This window comes from Microchirus variegatus (assembly GCF_963457635.1).
Source record: "Microchirus variegatus genome assembly, chromosome: 2".
NCBI classification, from domain to species: domain Eukaryota; kingdom Metazoa; phylum Chordata; class Actinopteri; order Pleuronectiformes; family Soleidae; genus Microchirus; species Microchirus variegatus.
Genome location: NC_139803.1, coordinates 28,334,849 through 28,355,454, shown reverse-complemented (window position 1 = coordinate 28,355,454; position 20,606 = coordinate 28,334,849). Strand labels below are relative to the sequence as shown.

Below are 20,606 nucleotides of genomic sequence, written 5' to 3'. Positions count from 1 at the left end.
AATTTGTTTATTTTAGGCTGTTTTAAATTCTGATTTAAAGTCATGGCTTTTGATTATTGTAACACTCGATAAGAGCTGAAAGTTATTAAAGTATATCAAATAAGGATCTTACTGTATATGATTAACTACAGGTAGAATATCATCTCACATGTGTGGCATTGATAAAGTACATAACAACCACTTATTGCTGAGGAAGGAATTAAACTTTCCTTAAATAGACATATATGGGACATTACTGTATTTATAAACATGTATGTATGGTTAGGCTCATGTTAGTGAGCTGTTTCTTTTAACATGTAACTGTCCTATTCCTTTTCCATTATATACTTTTCACTCTGCAGCCAAACAGAATGTGGCTCAACATACATAAACTGTAACTTGACCTGCCTCATTACTTTGGCACGGACTCATTTGTCACGTTTAACACATAATAAACTCCACCGCGTTTATAATGTGGTGTTTAATGATGTATAATATTGTAACAAAGCTGCTCAGTGGGTCGTCGTGAGCAGGACACACGGTTTATCCAGTGAGCTGACTGCAGCACTGTGACACACACACACACACACACACACACAGGGCGAGTCCCCTCTAAACTGCTGCGTCACAGGAGTTTTTCAAGCAAAGCGACGACTTTTTCTCAACTATTATTCCACACAATGTGAACTGAACTGAGCGCGTCCTGCATCTAAGTCTCAGAGGAGGGCAACTATTTCGTTATTTTTGACAATTAAAAAGCGGATATAGAAGCGGAGTTAGTGTGAGTGCGCTGCCGGGAATGGGCTGGGGTCTTTGGGGAGGGGGCTGTGACTGGGGGGAGTGTCCGCTTCCTTAACTCGGTTATGTTTTAGAACGCTTTGTTGCAGAAATATATAAAACAATTCCTCTAATGTAAAAGTTCGCCTGGGCCCCGAAGCGGCTCGGAGCTGTGTCAAAGCCGACACGTCTACGTGGGCAGACGGACACGGAGGAGCGTGTAAAAAGGCTGTTCCGTGCGCAAAGCCTTTGTTTCAGCTCACGACAGCCGCAGCTGCAGAGTCAGACCAGCGCCACAACAGGGCTACCACGGTCACTTTTACAGCTGTTACACACTGTTCAGTTCGCAAACTAAGCACATATTTGAATAAAAAACACTTTAGATAACAAATAAGTATGAAACACTGTGGCAAGAAATAAAAGTGTATATATTTCGGAAATGTTGCTTACCTTCCGAATGGGGGGAAAGGGTCCAAAAGACAAAAAACTGTAAAGATATTCCCTGTCTTATAATTGTAATGAAAAGAATGACTAAAGTGATGTGTAATGTATTTGAAGCCGGACTCTCATTCTGTGTCAGTGGAGGATTTGAAAGTGGCGCCAACCGCTCTGCTCCTCAGCTCCACACACACACTCACCCGTCACACACACAAAAAATAAATAGAAATTCAGATGCGCGCGCAGCAATATTTTATCGCTATGAAAATGTACCCGTCGATCAGCACAATCGATCCCTGTGTCTATTTCTGAATAATATGGCTCCTGTGATTTTTATTTATTTTTTATGTTAAATTAAAATAGCCGTCAGAGGCTTTTCTAGGCCGCGGTGCAGGACGGGAGATTGTGCGAGGCGGTTGTGGTTTGAATTTTGAACCGAGAGGAAGGAGGGGGGCACTGTTTCCCCCTGCAACGGTTGTGTGTGTGCGTGTGTTTATGTGTGTGTTGGGCTTACTTGATACGCAACCTCTTGTTGTAGGCACAATAACAATGATAGATGTAAACAAAAACAAACAAGATCAGTAGGTGTGTGTACAATAATACTGTGTTGAATAATACCTGATACTGAATAGCACATATTTTTTGGAGGGACAGCTTCCAAATCCTGAAATAAGTGGAGGGATAATGCTTTAGTCTGCAAGCAATAGTTGACTATTAGAGACTAAGACTAATTAATCACGTGACCGCTCACCTGTTGCCCTCTTTGCTGTCGTTGCCTTTTTTTGCTCCTGCGATCTTTCCACTTCAGGTCTTATATATCATGCGCTCTCTCCAAATGTGTACCTTACCGATGTATGCATAAAGAATGCTGATGAGATATGAAACAAAACCAGTAGTCAATGTGCATGCTGCCAATATAATAGTGAAGAAGCACCTTTTTTGGGTTCATTTATTTGTAAATCTGACTGAATGAGTCAATGCCTCACCAGGCATGAACCTCACTGCAAGCCACTGATACCAACTGCTTCTTTTGTCATTAATAGCACTATTTTTCCTATTTGTTTCACAGTAAATCAGTCATACACATACTATTAATGTTGCTACCATTGCTAACAATGGCTAACCTTGAATACGTGACTACTAATACTGACTTCTCTACCACTCAACACTTCCAGCTCTGTCTCCCGATGGAAATGAAATGCAGTGTCATTATCGCATACAACCACACCACGATTATCCCTTTAATCCAAGGTTTGTACGAATGTGTCACGCAGACAATGAGTCACCAGTTTGTCATTATTATGAAGACAACATGACATTCTTCAAACTCTCTTTATACTTTAAACTTTATAACATACAATGCAAAATCTAAAATAAAAAATGCAGGGTTCATGAGAAGTATTTCTCTGACACACAACCATGTATCAGTAAAGAAAGAAAAGCAGAGACAGAAAGTCATTATAAAAAAAACAAATAATGGCTAAGAACCCACAGTGCGGGTACAAAGTTTAAGATAAGAGTACAATTACATAATCAACAATAATAATCATCCAGCTAATTAGAAATAAGCTTACACTTACTGATCCGTCAACAATGCTAGGTACATTATAAAGCACAATATGGGATATTTCTAAACTCAAACAATATCTGTGGACAGTTTATAAATTGGAAAAACCATGGGACATAATGCAGTGGAAAGAATTCTGAAATTTTACTGCATTGCTTTATCTTCAAATCTGTCTGAGTATTCATCAGTAATGCTGTGTCTGGACAGATGGTGCCAGGATTGAAACATAACAGAGACATACATTAAATGTTCAGAAACCTGTGTCAGGACTTTGACCAGTGATTCTCTTGGTCAGACACATCTTGGACCCTGAGCAACTAATTATACAGAGTGTTTCCTCCTGTGTTCTCATGCGCTCTTTAAAGCATCATGAGTATATATGAACACAGCAAGTAAGTTAGAGTTGTGCCAACTCAAAATTCAAAATTACATTTTTTTATTTAATCTTTTTTTAATTATCTGAACACGATTAGTTCGCAAAAATCTTTGAAAACAGAATTTTGAGTTGGCACAACTCTAACTTACAAGTCGGTTAGTTTTTGTTTCGTGTAATATCTTGAAAAATAAAGTAAATTGCTATATGCTAATGCTATAACAAAGGCTACTGTAGCTGGTCTAAAAACGTGGTTGTTTGTATAGTCCTGCTTCAGAGTTCACCATTATCATTGACATGACAGTTGTAACAAACAATACCATTTAACAATTGTGGGGAAGCCCGAGAGCAAATCCTACTATTGTGTTACTTAAAACAGAAGTGCAGCATTTTAAATATGTAACACATTATGCATATTATACAACATGTACAACAAAAACAAAATAAATGGACATGATTACATCACATTTTCAGTAATGTTGCGCAAGCTAATGTTCAAAGTATGACAGCAGCATAGCTGCACATCTGCACCTGACACATTGCCAGGAACCAGTCAAACAAATGTACAGATAGTTTTAGCCATTAACAGAAGGCTCACCCAATAGAATCTACACCTACACTTTACCCCATTAAACAACACTTTTATGAGTCAAGCCGAAAGTTTGTCAATTGCTCCCACTCCCACACCAAAGTGCGTAGAAAAAAAGTCAGAAAAAACCCCAAAAAGTTTGTGTCACTCACCTAAATCTGAATGAACTGATTGACAAAGGCAATAGTGGACCAACAACATCCATGAAGATTTTCTCCATAGTCATTGGTCTGAGGAGTAGGCGGTTTACAATGCAACACAAACTTAAGTTTCCCATTGGAAAAGTCTGTCTAATGGCAAGAAAAAGCATTGAGCACATACCTAAAATATGTCAAACATACACTTTGTTTAGTGAGTCTTTAGTCAAGTGGCAGAAATCTCTTTTAATCTCTGCTACAATGCTCATATTATACATTATATTATACGTTCTTTTCCAGTAAAAGTCATCTACAGTTCACCAAAATTCCTTCTTTTTTTAATCACTTTTCTATATCAACTATATATCTGACCTTTGCTCTGTTTGTGTATGACGGACTGTTGTGCAATGCTTTTTTCTCCCTATTGTCCATCCCATCTTCTCTCCGTCCATCCTCTGCATCCTCTCCTTTTCCCATCATCCTCAGTGGCAGTAGAAGGCCACCATGTTGTTGTTGTTGTTGTTGTTGCTGTTGTGTGCTGCTGTCCACAGTCTGGCAGCAGTGAGCGCCCCCTTTGTCTTTAGTGAGAAAGTAAAGGAGGGCGTTGAGCCATGCGTTGAATGACGCCAAAGGCCTTGTAATCTTGTAGCACATGGAGACCATGGTCATGGTTTGACAGGGGACTCTCTTTGTCACTTTCAACAAAAGGAATATTGTTCTGGTGACATGAAAGGGGAGGAAACACAGAGCAAAGAGGAAGGTGATGGTGATAATGGTCTTGATGGATTTGCGTCTGCGATTGGCATATGGGGAGCGGGCGCCAAGGAAAATGGACATCCCTTCATCTCTTCTCACTGCCCTTGATATCCCATTGCTTCCTTTTCTTTCTCTGCCAAAAATTGCAGCGCTTGCTTTCTCCCTTTTCTCCAAACCCTCGTGTCCTCCCTCTCTCGGACCTCTGTGAGACGAGGGCCGTGAGTGCAGCGTTCTAAAAATAGTCAGAACGACGTGAGAATAGCACCAAGCAATTATGGAAAAAGGCAGAAAAAAGCCCAGCAAATGGAGTATGATTCCATAGGGCACGTAATCAGCAAACTCCTTATCTATGGCATCATCCCAACAGTTCTGGTACTCCTCAATGATACCTCCTAAATGACCATGGCTTCCATTACCATTAATCAGGGACATCTCATAGCTTGGGTTGTCACTATTACTTACAGTTCCTCCCAGTCTTGTCACATGACCAGTCTGCGCAAACCGGAAAATGGGGCAGGTCAGAGCAAAAACCACAATCCAAACCAGGACACAAGTGCACTTGACGGCCTTCTTAGTCTCCAGCGAGATTACTTTCATCGGGTGGCAGATACCAAGGTACCTGTGCACAGAGATGCAGGTGAGGAAAAAGATAGAGCAGTAGAGGTTGAAGTAGAAGAGGAACCGGACTAGACGGCACATGAAGTCTCCAAAGACCCAACGGTCACGCATGATGTAACTGGCCACAAGGAAGGGCAGCGACAGGCCATACATGAAGTCTGTAGAGGCCAGGTTAACCATGTAGATCAGAGAGGCGTTCCAGCGCTTGGTCTGGCGGAAGGAGCGGTAGAGGACGACAGAGTTGAGTAGGATGCTGAAGATGAACGTGAAAGAGTAACAGATGGGGAGGAAAATGTACTTGTAGGACTCATCGATGCTGCAAGATGGAGGTGTGGTGGAGGCAGTGGAATATTGTGAGGAGGAGTTGAACATGTCATGGTGGAGTGAGACACTGATGTTGGGCAGATCCCCAGCACTGATTGACATCCTGAGGTTTGAGGTGATTTTCACATGAGGAAGAATTTGAATATGGCTCTGGCTTTTACGTTTGGGACTCTGACTGATGTCTTCTCTCTCATCCTTACACTCTGTGATATTTAGAGTCGAATTGTGCGATCCTTCACCGTTGATTTTCAGATGTCTTCAGATCCATGCCTGGACGATCCTCGATGCCATGCCTGGGCGTTAACCTTAAGACAAAGAGACAAATGAGTTATCTGCCAGGTAAGATGATCACCGCTTTTCAGGTTAGCATTGCAATCAGTAGTATTTTACTGGCTGCATTGTACAAAATTACCAGTCGATGAATTTCATTGGTTAAAATGATTCAGATTTTATTTCAGCTTGTTCCAGTCACCTGGGACTGACAAAATGATATAAGGTACAATTCTCATCTGGAGGTGGAGGTGATTAACATTGCGAGTGAGAGACAACACGTCCCTTCATGGCCAAAATCTTGAAGTTTGTCTGGGTTTTTAAGGACAAAACAGTGCTTTAATAGAGAGCTTACACAGTCACTCTCACATTCACATCTATGGTCAATTTAGAGTGTTAATTAACCTCTGCATGATTGGGGCTTGAATTTGAACCCGTGACCTTCTATGTTGTGAGGCAACAATGCTAGCCACTCCACCTCAAAGAATACAAAGACACACAAATGAGGGTGAGAAATCGCTGTCACTGAAATCCAAATAATTTAACAATGAATGGAATCAGGGCCATGTAAACACATGCGGAAATGTATAGTGACATTCTGCGTACACAGGATGTGGAAAGTATGACCCAGGCTTAGACCTGACCACAGGTTACTCACATTGCCTATGTCTATATTTATTCATAGAAATGTTATGATAAACCTAATTTCATCCATTTACATCACAGGTACCACTTCTACTGTTTCTAATAGAACTAATAACCACTACTGATATATACGTTTTTTCCTGTGTCCAGCTGTGAGGGCACCAGCATCAAAGTCAAGGATGGAGTCAATCGGGCAATACTATCGTGTTTGCCGAAATCAACAAAGCATATTATATTAGCCTAAACCATAACTAGGGTTGGGTACCGAAAGCCAGCACTTTATGTACTTTTTGATTTGCGTCGGTACGAGTTGCGAGTATTGGTTCACTTTTAATGAATTGGTGCCAAATTTCGGTACTTGAGTGATGGCGAGAATGTGAGAGCTACACGTCGTGAGACTACAAGAGCACGACAGCAATAATGTGAAATGCAAGGCGGGCCGGGGAAACACCTGAAACCTGAATGAAGCACCTGGTTAAACACGGTATTTATTGAAACGCTGAAGAATGTACTGTTTTTGACTCATGGAAAGTATCATCTACCGACGCTGGCAGCGCTACTACCGGTGGTACCGGTACCGGTACCGAATTCCAAATACCGACACCGTATCGGTTCAATTATGAACAGTACCCAACCCTACCCATAACCCATCTGTATTTAGGGACGCATTAGCAAGTATAGACTTATATTGAACCCAGAATCTTCCAGTAGAAAGACTACTCACTCTACCATTGAGATAATGACCGGATACAAAGGGGGCATGAAGTGGGTGAACTATGCATGTCCCATATGGTTTCAGTAACATGGGCCCCACATGGGAAGCCCATGTTGTCAAACCATGGACAAACCGGACAGGAGACCATTCTGGTGGGATATGTAAAATGAAAGGGTAGTATTTTCCCTCCAGTTCTTTGGATGTTGACTATGGCCATTGCACAATGTTTGACCTCCTGTTGTTACGCTGCTGATTCTTAGTGCTTGTTTGCCTTCCTGTGTACAAGAGTATGCTGCTGATTCAGTGTCTTCTCACCCCATTAGCTCAGCAATAAGTAACCAAACTTGCCTGGGTGTCTTCATCACTCTATAACATCAGGTCTTGCTCTTTACATTAGTGAATGTAGACCATCTTTACAATCAGAAAACCCAGTCTGGTCATGTGAAGAAAAAGAAGAAGGTATATGGTCAGTGCACGGTTTTCCCGAAAAGCTGAATTAACTCTTAGTTGAAAAGGTCACCATCAGCTGTGCTGCTGCATGTTCAGCTCAACACACAGACAGCTGCAGCTGTGTGTATTAAGTGAGCCATCTGCAGGTCTTTACCAGCAATAGAGTTTAAGTAAATAGGGGTCATGTGTCAACAAGTAACATGACATATTCACAGTAACACAGAAATATACTGTAGCTGTGCAAGGTGAGACCTACAGAATTAATGCGTAAAAAGATATAGCAATTATAGCAAGTAAATGTTATGTTGATCGAAATGTTTCCATTGTCTTTCAGTGGTTGTTTTAGTAGCATTTAGTCAATTCACTTCTGAAATGTTATGTGAACACACGGAAAGAAACGTGTTATTACTGTTGTAATTAAAAAACAAAGACTCAAACCGATTAATGGATGACCAATATAGGTGAAGATCAATTTAGTTATTGATTAATCAAATAATCGTTGCAGCTCTACATGATACATCATAAATTCAATGGTCTTACAGTCTTATAGTCTTACAATAAATAGAGTATCTCAGAATCACTGTATCATCATACCATCGTTATCATGGACAAAATTTACTTGCAGTGTAGTCGTCCTTTTTGGTGCTATGGGAATGGCCACTCTAGGAACATGGGATTCCAAAATGGCTGCCACCATAAACACGGCTACTTTTACTGACACAAAAAAGGGGAAAAAGAAAGTTAATTTCCGACCATGATAAACGTAGCAACATGTCGATGGTTGGCTGATTTAATGGGAAACAAATATGACAAAAGTGCTATTTATTGTTTTGTTTAGTGGCAGCCATCTTGAATCTTTGATTCCAAGTTGGAAATCCAACGCCCCCTGACCTCGGAAACTCCGAGTTCCGACTACAAATGGAACGCACCATTAAGCCCAAGAGGTTACTTCCTTTTCCCCCTCAGCATTTGGAATGTGTAATGGATTTGTTCAAAACAGAGGTGAAACATGCAGTTCAAACCAAGAATAACCTTTTAGACCAGCTCCACGGTGTGGAACTGATTCACATGTTAATGGTTAATGAGACGTCGTCTCTTTGATGTAATGAAACATTCAGACAATCATTGGCGTCAGGTAATTTAGTAAAAAAGCTTTCAATGACACAGTCGAGTTGCTGACTATTCTTGGATTTTTAAATAAAATATATACAATGCTAATGTTTGTGTCTAGGTTTTATACTATAGTCCAATTATATTGTCTCTATTTCACCTGACTTTGAATTGTTGTTAAATGCACAAACAATCTTTCCTTTCACCTTTTGACTCTGTTGTCATAGCAAAATCAGTCAGAAATCTGTGTGGGTAATAATGTTTATATATACAGACATGACATTTAACAAGTGAAACCTACTTGGGGGTGGGAAGGTAGTTGTCAGGACTTGATGTTCACATATAGAGATTATAATTGTGTTTAAATTAGATTACCCTTAATATAGAAGTAAATGGCAACATTTGCTCAGACAAACATACATTAAACAGTTTATTTTGGGACAATTGTTTTTTTAAGCTTCTATTTCGAAAAAACACACAAAACACCAGTTTGTGTTATTTGTGTACAGTTTTCTTGTAACTTCTGGGAGAAAAAGGCAGCTAGCCTAAGCTTTTATTTATTCAAGTTATTTTTTTGTACAGTAAGTTCTTATTTGTTTTGAATGAATGAATGTTAACTTTTGTCTTAAGTTTGCCTTTGTGTGATCACATTATCACATTATCTTGTACAAACTGTACTGTTTTGAAGGCATAATTTGCCTTAACTCACTATGCATTGTATCAATTTTTGAATCGAGAATCGAATCGTGAGCCACCCAAAGATTCACATCCCTAGGGACCATGCAGAAAAAAACATCTTAAAACGTCAGGTTTTTGAACTACACATCATGATGTGCTAACCTGCTATTAAAATAATAGTTCATGCACGCTTAGGCATCTGAAGTTGGTGTTGATTTGTAAACCGCTCTCTCTGCCACACCAAAGTCCACAGAGAGATCTACTCCTCATGCTTTATTTGGTAAGTTTGTGTCAGTTTTGTCAAGACTGAGCGAACGTTTTCGAATTGTGTGTCGTGATGTAAAATCAGTTGATCTTCTCTATGGACTCTGGTGTGGGAGAGTGAGTGATTTACAAAGCCACACAATCAAAACATGCTGTCTCACCATTAGACAAAGCAGGGAATATATTCTAAATCTGATTTGGATTGTATCAAGTAGGTGCAGGATAATCTCACAGTGCAGTCAATCCAAAAACAACTCCTTCAATACATCGTAAATATCATTGTTACATTATTCGCTGTTTTTTGGGAGACCACATTATCCTTTTTTGTACATGTATTTTGGGTTTTAAAATTAAAAAAAAGACATTTGAATTATAACTTTTAAGGCCTGACATTGAAAATGAAAAAGTAAAATCATCTTATCAAACTTATGAAGGACCTTTCTTTCACATTGTGTCATTTTTGATAAAAAGTGCAGATTTGCCTCTCCCGTCTTAAACAGAGGCCAAAGCAGCACTGTTAGTTTTTCCAGGAGCAGCAAATTGCTTCTGAGAAACCACACACACTCCACGAACTCCAACCCCCGGTGTCCATTATCTGCCACTCAATTTATTATATTCAGTCTCACGAAGAAAGGCTACCGTTTAAAGACGATTATGAAACGAGTTCTTGAACGACATGTTTAACAATGAACCGCTCTGGACTAAAAATAACCTCTGTGTGGTCTTCAGACTGCAGCAGCAGCTCAGTGTTTGTGTAAATGGAACTGCATGCAACTCATAAATACCTACATCACTGCAATCTGCTGTCAGACAGGGAGAGCTTACCTGTGCCAGAGCTGACTTTTACTCCATATGGCTCCTGTTTCATCAGTCACCCATTGGAATAACCACAAGGAAATACAAAAAAAGAAATTAAAAAGAAACCTCCGAAAGGCTTTGAGGCTCAATGTCCGCAGCTCCAAAATACAAACGCAATGGGTTTTTTTTGTTCCTGCTGATATAAAACGATATCAAACGCACCTGAGCTGCGATTAGTTGTCAGAGTTTGACGCTGTGTGAAGCAGTGACCTTGACAGTTGGACCACTTCAGCTTTCACCCTTTTTTCTGCCTGCTTCTTTGAACAGTTAGACCAGTTTCTATGGTAATTCAGTCCCTCCCTCTGTCCCTCAGTGTGTCATCCAATTCTTCTTCCCGCTTCACCTGTCTGCTTGTGTGTGTGTGTTCCGCGTGTGTGTGCGCGTGTGTCAGCTGCTGAGCTAAGCTGGATGTTTTGCAATCAAGGGTGACATCCCCAAGCAGATGAACACATTTAGCCAGTCAGTGACGCACGAAAGTTGAACTAAGACAATAATTCGGTTTTCTTGCTGTCATGTGAACACGTTGGTCTGACCAAAATCAAGCTAATCTTAGTTGGACTAACATACCTAGATAATGCTACTTATAGTCCGATAACTCTTGCCTGTATAGGCTTAGTCGGACTGGAGTCGGACTGGAGTTGGACTGGAGTCGGACTTGGGGATCCGAGCTTGCACCAAAATTCCCTCCCCCGGTCTTTGACCCGGAAAAAGAAGGAGACGACATATTAACTGCAGTTTTCCCCAATACAATTTTAATGCAAGACTAAAATCAATCTACATTTGTAAAAAAAAGAACTACAAGACGGTGTCATATAAATGCTCATATATATCTTAACTAATTTAAAAACAATCGTAAATTAGTCAGATTAAATGATTCCCATTATTCCTCCGCTTATAGTCCCACACTCATTTTAAAATCAAGGTTAAATCAGTGTAAACCACAGTTAATCGTCAGGACGTTGCTGCAGTGACGCCACGGGAGTGACCGCAGTATCAATGATGGCCGTCAGTGATGTGTCGCACTGAGCTGACCAAATACTTGGACGAACTAAATATCAGTGCTGAAATTACAATTACAGTCATTGCAAATAAAATAAATAAATGCAAAGCCTGCAGTGGTTCACAAACACATTCAGAGACATTATTTTATTTATATAATTCGACTTGGATGAGTTGCAATGGCAACCAAAAAGTATATGAGCAGTTGAAAGTTTCCCTGTGGATTATTTTAAGGGATAGTTCAGTTTTTGCAATGTGGTTGTATGAGGCATTGACACATTGGTACCTTTCAATGATACAGTTCTAGCACTACTCGGCATGGCTCCAAGCGAGTAGAGCTGATACTAAAACGTGACATCACACAGCCGTTGATTGGTGCGAGTGTGCCGTCTGACAAGAATCAAACAAATCGAACAAAGCCAAACTATTGATCAGATCATCAAAAAGACTGTCTGTTAAATGAAAAGAATCAAACCTGCAATAAGATTGTTATAAAATAACATAACTACACTAGCAGAAAAAAACGATTGTTCAGTTGGCAAAATTAGCAGCTTTTCATAACTCCCTTTCTAATGGAATTTAAAGGGACGATCCAGGTTTTTTTGATGTCCGGTTGTAGGAAGCAGTGTCTTAAATACAGGTGACAGTTCTGTGCCAAGCAGCTATTATTATTACTATTATTTCTTTCCCTTGTGTTCCATGTTTTCTCTCAGGCTTGTTTTAAGTGCACACAGTGACATCAGTGCAGTATACAAAGCACTTTAAAAAAAGCTTCAAAGCTGCCGTCAGTGTTCACGAGGTGATGCATGGAGGAAAGGAATGTTAGCCATAAGACCACATCACTGACAGCAGCTTTAAAGGTCCCATATTATACCCTATTAACCCAAGTTAAACTAGGTCCTGATGCCCTAATGAACATGTCTATGTCATGCTTTAGTCAAAATATCATAAGGATGAAGCACAATAGCAGTTCAATAACTCTGCCAAAATAGCCTTTTTCAAAACGCTCGGTTTTGTGCCTGATCATTTACATGTGAATGAGACCCAGGTAAATACACATCCACTGCTTCCAGGGGAGTGTCGATCTAACTGTCGCCACATATCACCTATTGTCATGCAGTGTCGTCACAACCCCCGCTCCATATACCCCATAGTAATGTCCGTTTACCCGTTGTTACTGAGTTTCACCGTAATGCATAGAGTGACCACAATTTTGGCTTCTCGTGATCATAAAAAAATAGAAGAAAAACTATTAATGCGCCGTGCGCCGTGTATGTAAATTCCCATGCTAGAAAAAGACCCTGAACGCACCAGTGTAACTGCGGCTCCAACTGACGTGTGGAACAACATGAGGAGAGAACTGGAAACACGACAGAAAGGCAGCCTTTGGTTGAGAAGAAATGTAGGACAACATCTACATCTTTCTGCAGTGCTTTCAAACGCGTGCTCCTCATATCACCGATCCACACACTCCTCTCACTAACTGCAGGCACATAACTGGTGCGTTCAAGGTGTCCCTCCAGCATAGGAATTTACATATGCGATCAACAGCAAAGGGCTTGTGAAGCTTGTGAACATTTTTTTCATAAATAAAATATATCCACTGGACACACAAGTCCTCTGAGGCTAGAAGTTTGTGTAAAACACTGTGCTCCGCTCTTCCTCCCTCACCTGCAGTCTCGATTTCACAGGGACAAGGGGAGCTACGGTGGAGCTGTTAAGTACTCTGCCTGGCGGGGTGCCAACATTCATGGTGAAATGTACGCACTGTCGTCACTTGGTCGGGAGGTGTAAACATCGCATGTTTTATCGCCTATACTTAAACAAAGTGGAACCACTAAAACATGACTGAGTCTTGTTTTTTCACATTTTGGGGACTGGTATGGCCCCCTGAGTCCCAAATATCAGTACTAAAAGATCAAAAAGTTGATTTTTCACAATAGGGGACCTTTAACAGCAAACAAACAAACAAACAAAACGAGTAGAATTCAGGTACTTTGTGATGAGCGAGACCGAGTTTATAAATGTGAAGTATCAAAGTTGTAATAGACCTTTAAAAAAAAAAAAAATGCTACATTTCTTGTACATAAGAGCACAAATTCACCCAGCTACAACTAAAAACATGCATGCTACATTAGCAGAAAATGGATTGCTCAGTTGGCAAAATAAGCAGCTTTTCATAACACCCTTTAATTTAAAGGGACGATTTAAAAGGGACAATCCAGGTTCTTTTCTATAGCCCCTTTTCCACCTATGGTCCCAGGTCTCCTCGCCTTGGCACAGCACGGTTTTGGTCAGCGTAGTAGCACGGACAAGTAAGTAAGTACGAACAAAATAGTACCTACTCATAAGGTGCTGACTGTGTTGGGTATCTCACACAACCACAATTTACAAATCCCCTAATTGTCCCTTTAAGCCTTTAGGAAAGATGTGAAATACAGTGGCATTTTATTCACCTCATTTAGGCGTCAAAAAGAAAACATCAATGTCATCGGCATACGCGTGCAGTCTTCTATTCTCTCCATTCGTTAGCGAAAGATTCTACACGTTACAGCTCGGTCACACACACCATATTTTCTGTAATTGTGCAACTGAACATCCAAGTTCTTTCAGGTCTTCACAGTGACTGGGCAGGTCACTCTAAGACTTTGGTCAAATTGAGATGTTTGTGAGAGACAGTGTTCATTCACCGTGATGTGCGCTCAAACGTTTGTATGCGACTGTTGGACAGATGGGACTTCTGATGACGGCTCACAGTGATGTCAGATCCTGGACCTCCAACAGCATGGCGTCCTGCTCGGTCCTCAGCTGGTCCCGCACCTGGAGGCTGCCCACAAGCTCTGAGCTCAGGTCTGATGAGGACAGACGATAAATTCACTTAAGACAGTGGTTCTTCTTATATTTGTACCACCATAGAAAATATTGAGCTCTTGAAGTAACACCATAATCATTTTTTTTTGTTATCCATTTCATTTTCTACGCACTCAGGTCAAATCTCCTCCGCTCCACTCCGATCACATGCCCCGGTATTACAATAGAACAGTATTTCTGATTGGAAGTACCACCCTTTGAGAACCATGGAAGATGTACTACTGCATCACAATCTCAAATTGAGATAGCACATCTTAAAAGTATAAGCGTGTGCATGTGTGCAAGCATAAGCACACAGGTGTCGGGGGTAGTGACTGACAATATACTCACTACAGTAAACCACACTGCACTACAGTATAGTGTCGTGGCATTCATTATACGTTATAGTAGTTTCACGTTTTTTTCCCATTGTGCGTACCTTGTATGGTCTGACTGAGAGACGAACAAAGATCCTTCAGCTCTTTGATGCTGAAGCTCTGAAGGTCACCGCGCTCCAAATGTCTCCTCTGGATCACAGGAGCGGTACGAGCAGTCGTCTAAGGAGAGGAAGGGGAGGAGGACGAGGAGATCTGTGCATTAACTGTGCATCACTACATTGTCATGTCGAGCTTCAACTGCTAATCAAAAGTCTCACCGCTGTTTTGTGGTCCGTTCTCAGTCTGTCACGGAGGCTCCTCAGCGTGTTCCTGAAGCTACGGGACTTGGGTTTCTCTGGCTTTGAAGCAGGCGGAGGATTCTTCTGGACCTGGACTGTTCCTCTATTTAACTATAGGAGAGGACAAGGGATGAGGGGTGAGCTGTTAAACATTGCACGCAAAAGTATGATTTAGTTTTTGTGATTCAAGATGTTACTTCTTTACAAGGTGTAACGTTCCGTAAAATTCAGATTATTGCAAATAAAATGTGTATTTGCAACAAATACACATCCCCCCTTCCTGAAACCTCTGGTCAATGCTCCACCCTCAAAACACAAGACGTCGTGTTTTTTTAGTACATTTTTGTATTTTGGAGCCAAGACAAGTGTCTTGTCTGAAATGATTGCAGTGCAAAGTGCGTGTTGTATGTGTAGTTACCCATGAACTGGAGCTCTTCTTGCTAAGATCTTCCTTCTCCTCCCCCTCTTCATCTTCACTTTCGCTGTTGTTGATGAAGCAAAGCTGAAGATTCATCTGGGTCTGCAGGCTGGAGAATACACAAGATACACAACACACACCTCATATACTGGGCTTGTACTGATGTAGTAGGTTGAAACAGGGTATCTGTAAACAAACCCCCTTTCCAGATTACTTCATGCGCTTCATCAAAATTCAATAAAAACCAAAACGTATCATGTGCGTAATCATTTCAACGATTTGATTGATACAGGGGCAAAGAAAAGATTTTCTAGTGCTTTCTCAGGACAAACCTCATTGCATTTGGCAAAATACCGAACACGTCAGTTGACGTGGGGGACAAGAATGGGCAAACATTGAATATACAAAGCAGCATCAATTCAACAAACCATAAAAAGCATAATTCAAACAGGAAAGATCATTTCTTCAAACAGGTGCCTGGTACCAAAAACATCCCAGCAAATGTGAGCGTTTTACTCCCATTTGGACAATTTCTGCCAAGGTTATTATTATTGAAGATTGGGTTCAGGATGGTCTGATGTAATGGCGGTGCTTCCACTGATGAACGGACCGATGCAACACAACGTATATGTATGTATAAGTATACAGAATGCATTACTCAGATTGAGTCATCTAATGGAATACATTTTAAAATACATATTAGGCCATGTATTCAGCATTCTGTAGTAGAATACATTTAAAAAGTAAGAGTAAAGCACTCGTACCGGGAAGTGAGTGCCAGCACGTGGCTGTTGCAGGCGTCGTCTCCGTCATCCCAGCTCTCTGCTCTCCTGCCTCTCTCTTCTGTCCAGCTAACTGGAGTTCTGCCTCTTTCCAGAGAGATTCCACTCTGAAAACCAAACACACTTTTACCATCCCATTCCACTTGATTACATTAGGACAATAGGATGTCCTCTGGTTGAGCCAAAATACTGCAGCATTGAGAACAGTGAGATCTCCAAAATGAACAGAAACAAAGTTTGAATAATACAGACACTGCCTCTTCTACGACAGCCGTTGTTGCACTGATTATTTTCTTACAGCGCGAGTTTGTCAAATAGCTCTACAATATTACAATGCACACAAATATATAACCAAAAACTAAAGCAAACTACGGCTGTCAATCTTCATCTATAATACCATTCGAATTCCACTGCGAGATGTGAATCGGTCTCATGTCTTTGCAAACGAAGCGTACCAGTTTGTCCGTAACAGCATTCTGACGAGCACCTGTGAACCCCGTGATGTGGAGGGACGCAAAGAAGATGTACTTCTTGAGTTTGCCAGGCTTGTCGGGTGTCCCCTAATGTTGCTCATTGTCGAAAGGGATATTTGTAAGTTTCCAGTTTGCTTAAGGAAAGCCAAAAACTTTCCACACGTCGCTTTTTAGATTGTCAGAAGTTGTGATATCTGTGGGTGTTTTAACGCAAACCAAATGTGGTTTTGGTGAAACGTTACACCCCTACTGTTTATATGAACAAATGACCATGTAGAGTGTTGTGATCGACTAGCATTGTTAACAATGGCTAACAACAGCTAGCCCAAGAATCATTCTAGTTTTTCCGACTTCTCAGTTCAATGTGGTGAACTTGAGGTCACTCCCAGTACCGACTTCCAATGTTCCGATTATGGAACCAAACATCACCCTCCCCTCTCCCCGACTGTGCCCTCTGACCTTTGCCCTTTTCTCCTTTTTCTCCTCTTCTTGCTTCTCCAGCTCAGCGATGCGCAGACTCAGTGCTTCCCAGTGCATGATGGGAAGGCCCAAATTGTCTTCACCGTAGCCTTCCTGCCAGACCAGCGCTGCACCCTCAGCGTCTTCTTCCTCGTCCTCTTTGGCGTCGGTGTCTTCATCGCTTCTCCTGTCGTCCTCCGCCTCATTACTCTCTTTTTCCTCCCGCTGCTGCCTCCGTCTCTCCTTCTCTCCCTCCATCTCTGCATTGGTGGAAGCAGCAGAAAAGTAGATCAGATTTTAAGTGTAAAAAGCTGCCAAGTCACTGGAAAGCTACATTCTGGAAGACAGTAATAAAAATTAGAATTAAAAGAAAACTGTAGCCACCATAAGGGACACATTATAGGCATTTCATTGACTGAGTCTTGCATTTTCAACCCAAATGTGATTTATTCGAAACGTTAAAATATGCAAGAAACGTATGATATTGTGTGTGAGAGTATTTCGGCTGCTCCCTCCACGTGGTCGCTCTTTCTGACACAACCGGCCCATATATCTGGGCACGGAAAGGCAAGTAGCATTAAGGGCCTTACCTAGGGGTCCACACTGGGTATTTGCTGACCTTGCCCTGACCAGGATTTGAATCCAATCCCGGCCTTCCACACAAAGGACTGTGGACTATACCACTGAGCTGCTCAAGATATTAAGACACAATATTACCTCAGTGTCATTGGAGTGTCATTTTCATTTGCATGCCACAAAATCTGTATGATAGGGACTTTATATCAACCGATATTGGATTGAAAATGTAAGATAACGGCAAACACAACAAGATTGTGACTACAACAGTAGGCTTTACTAACATATTTATTTTTGCACAAATGTTTTTTTTTTTTTTAAATAATTAAAACAAGTTCTCACATTTTTCAGCTCCTTAAATGTAAATATTGAGTACTTTCTTTACTCCATATAACAAAGAAATCATCCAAACTAATGTGTTGGTTTGTGGAAAACACTACTCATCATTTTCTGACACTATTCCAGCAAATATTCGACTGATTGATTTTGTGATTTATTATTAGCAGCATTTATCTGGGGACAAAAATGCGTAAAAAACAATTATTATTAAAAAATGGCAAAAAACCCAACAATAATTAAGTACTTACTTTTTAATCTTGCTACTATTTTCGTTTTTCGGGTTTCTCTACAACACAGGTGTCAAACTCAAGGCCCGCGGACCACATCTGGCCCACCATGCAATTGTATTTGGCCCGTGAGATAATATGATAATATGTCTTTCCAGTTTTTTTTCCACTGATTTACTAATTAGTACCAATAAATGTGGACCTTGAAGACACAGTGCCGGAACCAGAGGGGGGTTATAAGGGGGCTCGGCCACTCATTTTTTTTGTATTTGGCTCCCTTTCTTTTAGCTTTATATGTCTATGTGCTGTTCTACTGAAATACAGCAGAGGAAATCAGGCAAGACAGATGGAAAAGGACAGTTTTGTGTGTTATTTGACCTGATGACTGGCCCATGACTTGGACACCATTTTTGAGTTTGACACCCCTGATCTACAGCATTAATTGTTTGTACATTTGTCTTTTTAGTCACAGAAAATTAAGGGTATTATTATTGTTATGTTGTTTTTCAAAAATGATGTTGTCTGTAGAAAAACACTTTTTTTTTTTCAGTTGAAAAAGTTGATAGAAGTCCAGTGTAAGTGCGATGAGGCCCTCTACAGGCCTTACACACCTTTCAGACTCCTGTAAGACGCCAAACAGAGTACATTTGAAGCTGTTCACCTGGAAAACTGGAGGAAATGTTAACCACGCCTCGACTGTGGTAATAAATAATGAAATGAACAGTTTGTTAAGAGAGAAAAACACACGCTTACCACTTTAACGGCGACACAAACACAGGCGAAGCAGGGCAGAGTTTTGCCACATTGCTCAGCTCCTTCCTTTGCTCCCCCCGCTCATCTTCCTACGTCCCCTCCTTTCCATCAAGACTTTCTCCCTCTTTTTTCCCTCCGTCTTCTTCGCAACAACTCGAGCTCAACGAGCGTCAAACGTGACAGAACACAGCGGGAGACACGGTGAGTGCGCAGTTTGTGTCGCTGCTCAAATACAAACTCAGTCCAAACATACGAACAAAGCCCCGGGATCTTCTCCTTTTCCTTCTGCTGAGGAATTCCACCAACAAGAACATGTTTGCGGTTTAACGTCCAACTCTGCCACTTCCGGTAGCTTTGGCCTTCAAAATAAAAGCCATCTTGTTAGCTTCCGTCGTGGCGCCAGGATTCGGAGGCTGACGGTTCTTAAAATAAAATAAAATAACACTATATACTATATATATTTACCTTAGCACCGGGTATAATCTACATTTATCGTAGTTCAATCAGTCTACAACATATATCATGTATAGCATGTTATATACTGTGGGCCACACGGTGGTGCTGTGGCTGTGCCAGTCTCAGCTGACATAAGACGATAGGCGGACGACAACCTGGACAGAGACACATGGAGACAAATGTTTTTATTGAATTATATTATATATTATATTATTTATTTATACATTTATTTATGACAGTATTTATGTATTTATGTATGTATTATTTTATTTATTTATTTATTCATTATTTCATTTCTGTATTTATTCAACTGTTTTTTTTTAACTCTTTAAGTCCTGAAAACTGAAAGGAACAGTCATTTGGACGCGTGTTTGGATTTTTATGACAGAACAAATATGAGTTACAGTCGGTTCATACACCAAGTTATGTGAACAAGAATCCACAGATGAAATTCTGGTGCAGGCACTGGTGTTAAAATGGATCTGGAATATTGTAAATTAATTTGTTTGACTGGTTGAGGAAAAGGGTCAAATGTGAGTGTTTTCCTGAATATGGAAACGTGGTGCTCTGTAAATGTGCCTTGGTATTAAGTACTGAGATTCAGCACTTCCTCCACCACTGGTACACTTACGTCCTGAACTTCTCTGCTATACCTCGCACAGCTACCAGACAAATTTTTCTGTGAACTTTGAACTGAACGAAACACATTTGTACATAAAGAATGGACGTGAATTAGTTCAGAGTGTGTATTATGAACGACGAACTTCAATCTTGAGGTCCAATTAAACGTTAGGGAGTTTGTTTGAAAAAAAAAAAAAACTGCATACATATGATGGTGGCCTAAGACCTCTGCACAGTACTGTGTGTATATATGAACAGGAATAAAAACAATACTGTAATGTAACTACCCCGTTATGAGTTATTCTGATTGTAAACTTCAAGCCCCATCATCCAATGTGTCATCCAGCTGCTGACAACAGGACAAATCAACATCAGAATCAAGACCAGGAGACCAGTTGATGTTAAAAAATGTTGCATTTATTCAGTACA

General features: G+C 40.7%; 2 protein-coding genes across 2 annotated transcripts; both read right to left on the bottom strand.

Moving 5' to 3' along the window:
* Positions 1-4,202: 4,202 nt before the first annotated feature.
* On the bottom strand, positions 4,203-5,660 carry LOC310941004 (P2Y purinoceptor 3; the record flags this gene model as incomplete). The annotated part of the gene is made up of 1 exon (XM_083906075.1): positions 4,203-5,660. One exon carries the CDS (start codon positions 5,658-5,660, stop codon positions 4,203-4,205), a length of 1,458 nt encoding a protein of 485 aa, XP_083762201.1.
* An 8,638-nt stretch (positions 5,661-14,298) lies between these two features.
* Positions 14,299-19,190, bottom strand: LOC310940993 (schwannomin-interacting protein 1; the record flags this gene model as incomplete). The annotated part of the gene is made up of 7 exons (XM_083906064.1): positions 19,101-19,190; positions 17,206-17,465; positions 16,256-16,380; positions 15,492-15,600; positions 15,053-15,184; positions 14,837-14,954; positions 14,299-14,399 (listed from the first exon to the last, which is right to left on the bottom strand). Exons 2-7 carry the CDS (start codon positions 17,461-17,463, stop codon positions 14,299-14,301), a joined length of 843 nt encoding a protein of 280 aa, XP_083762190.1. The 5' UTR covers positions 17,464-17,465; positions 19,101-19,190.
* Positions 19,191-20,606: the final 1,416 nt, after the last annotated feature.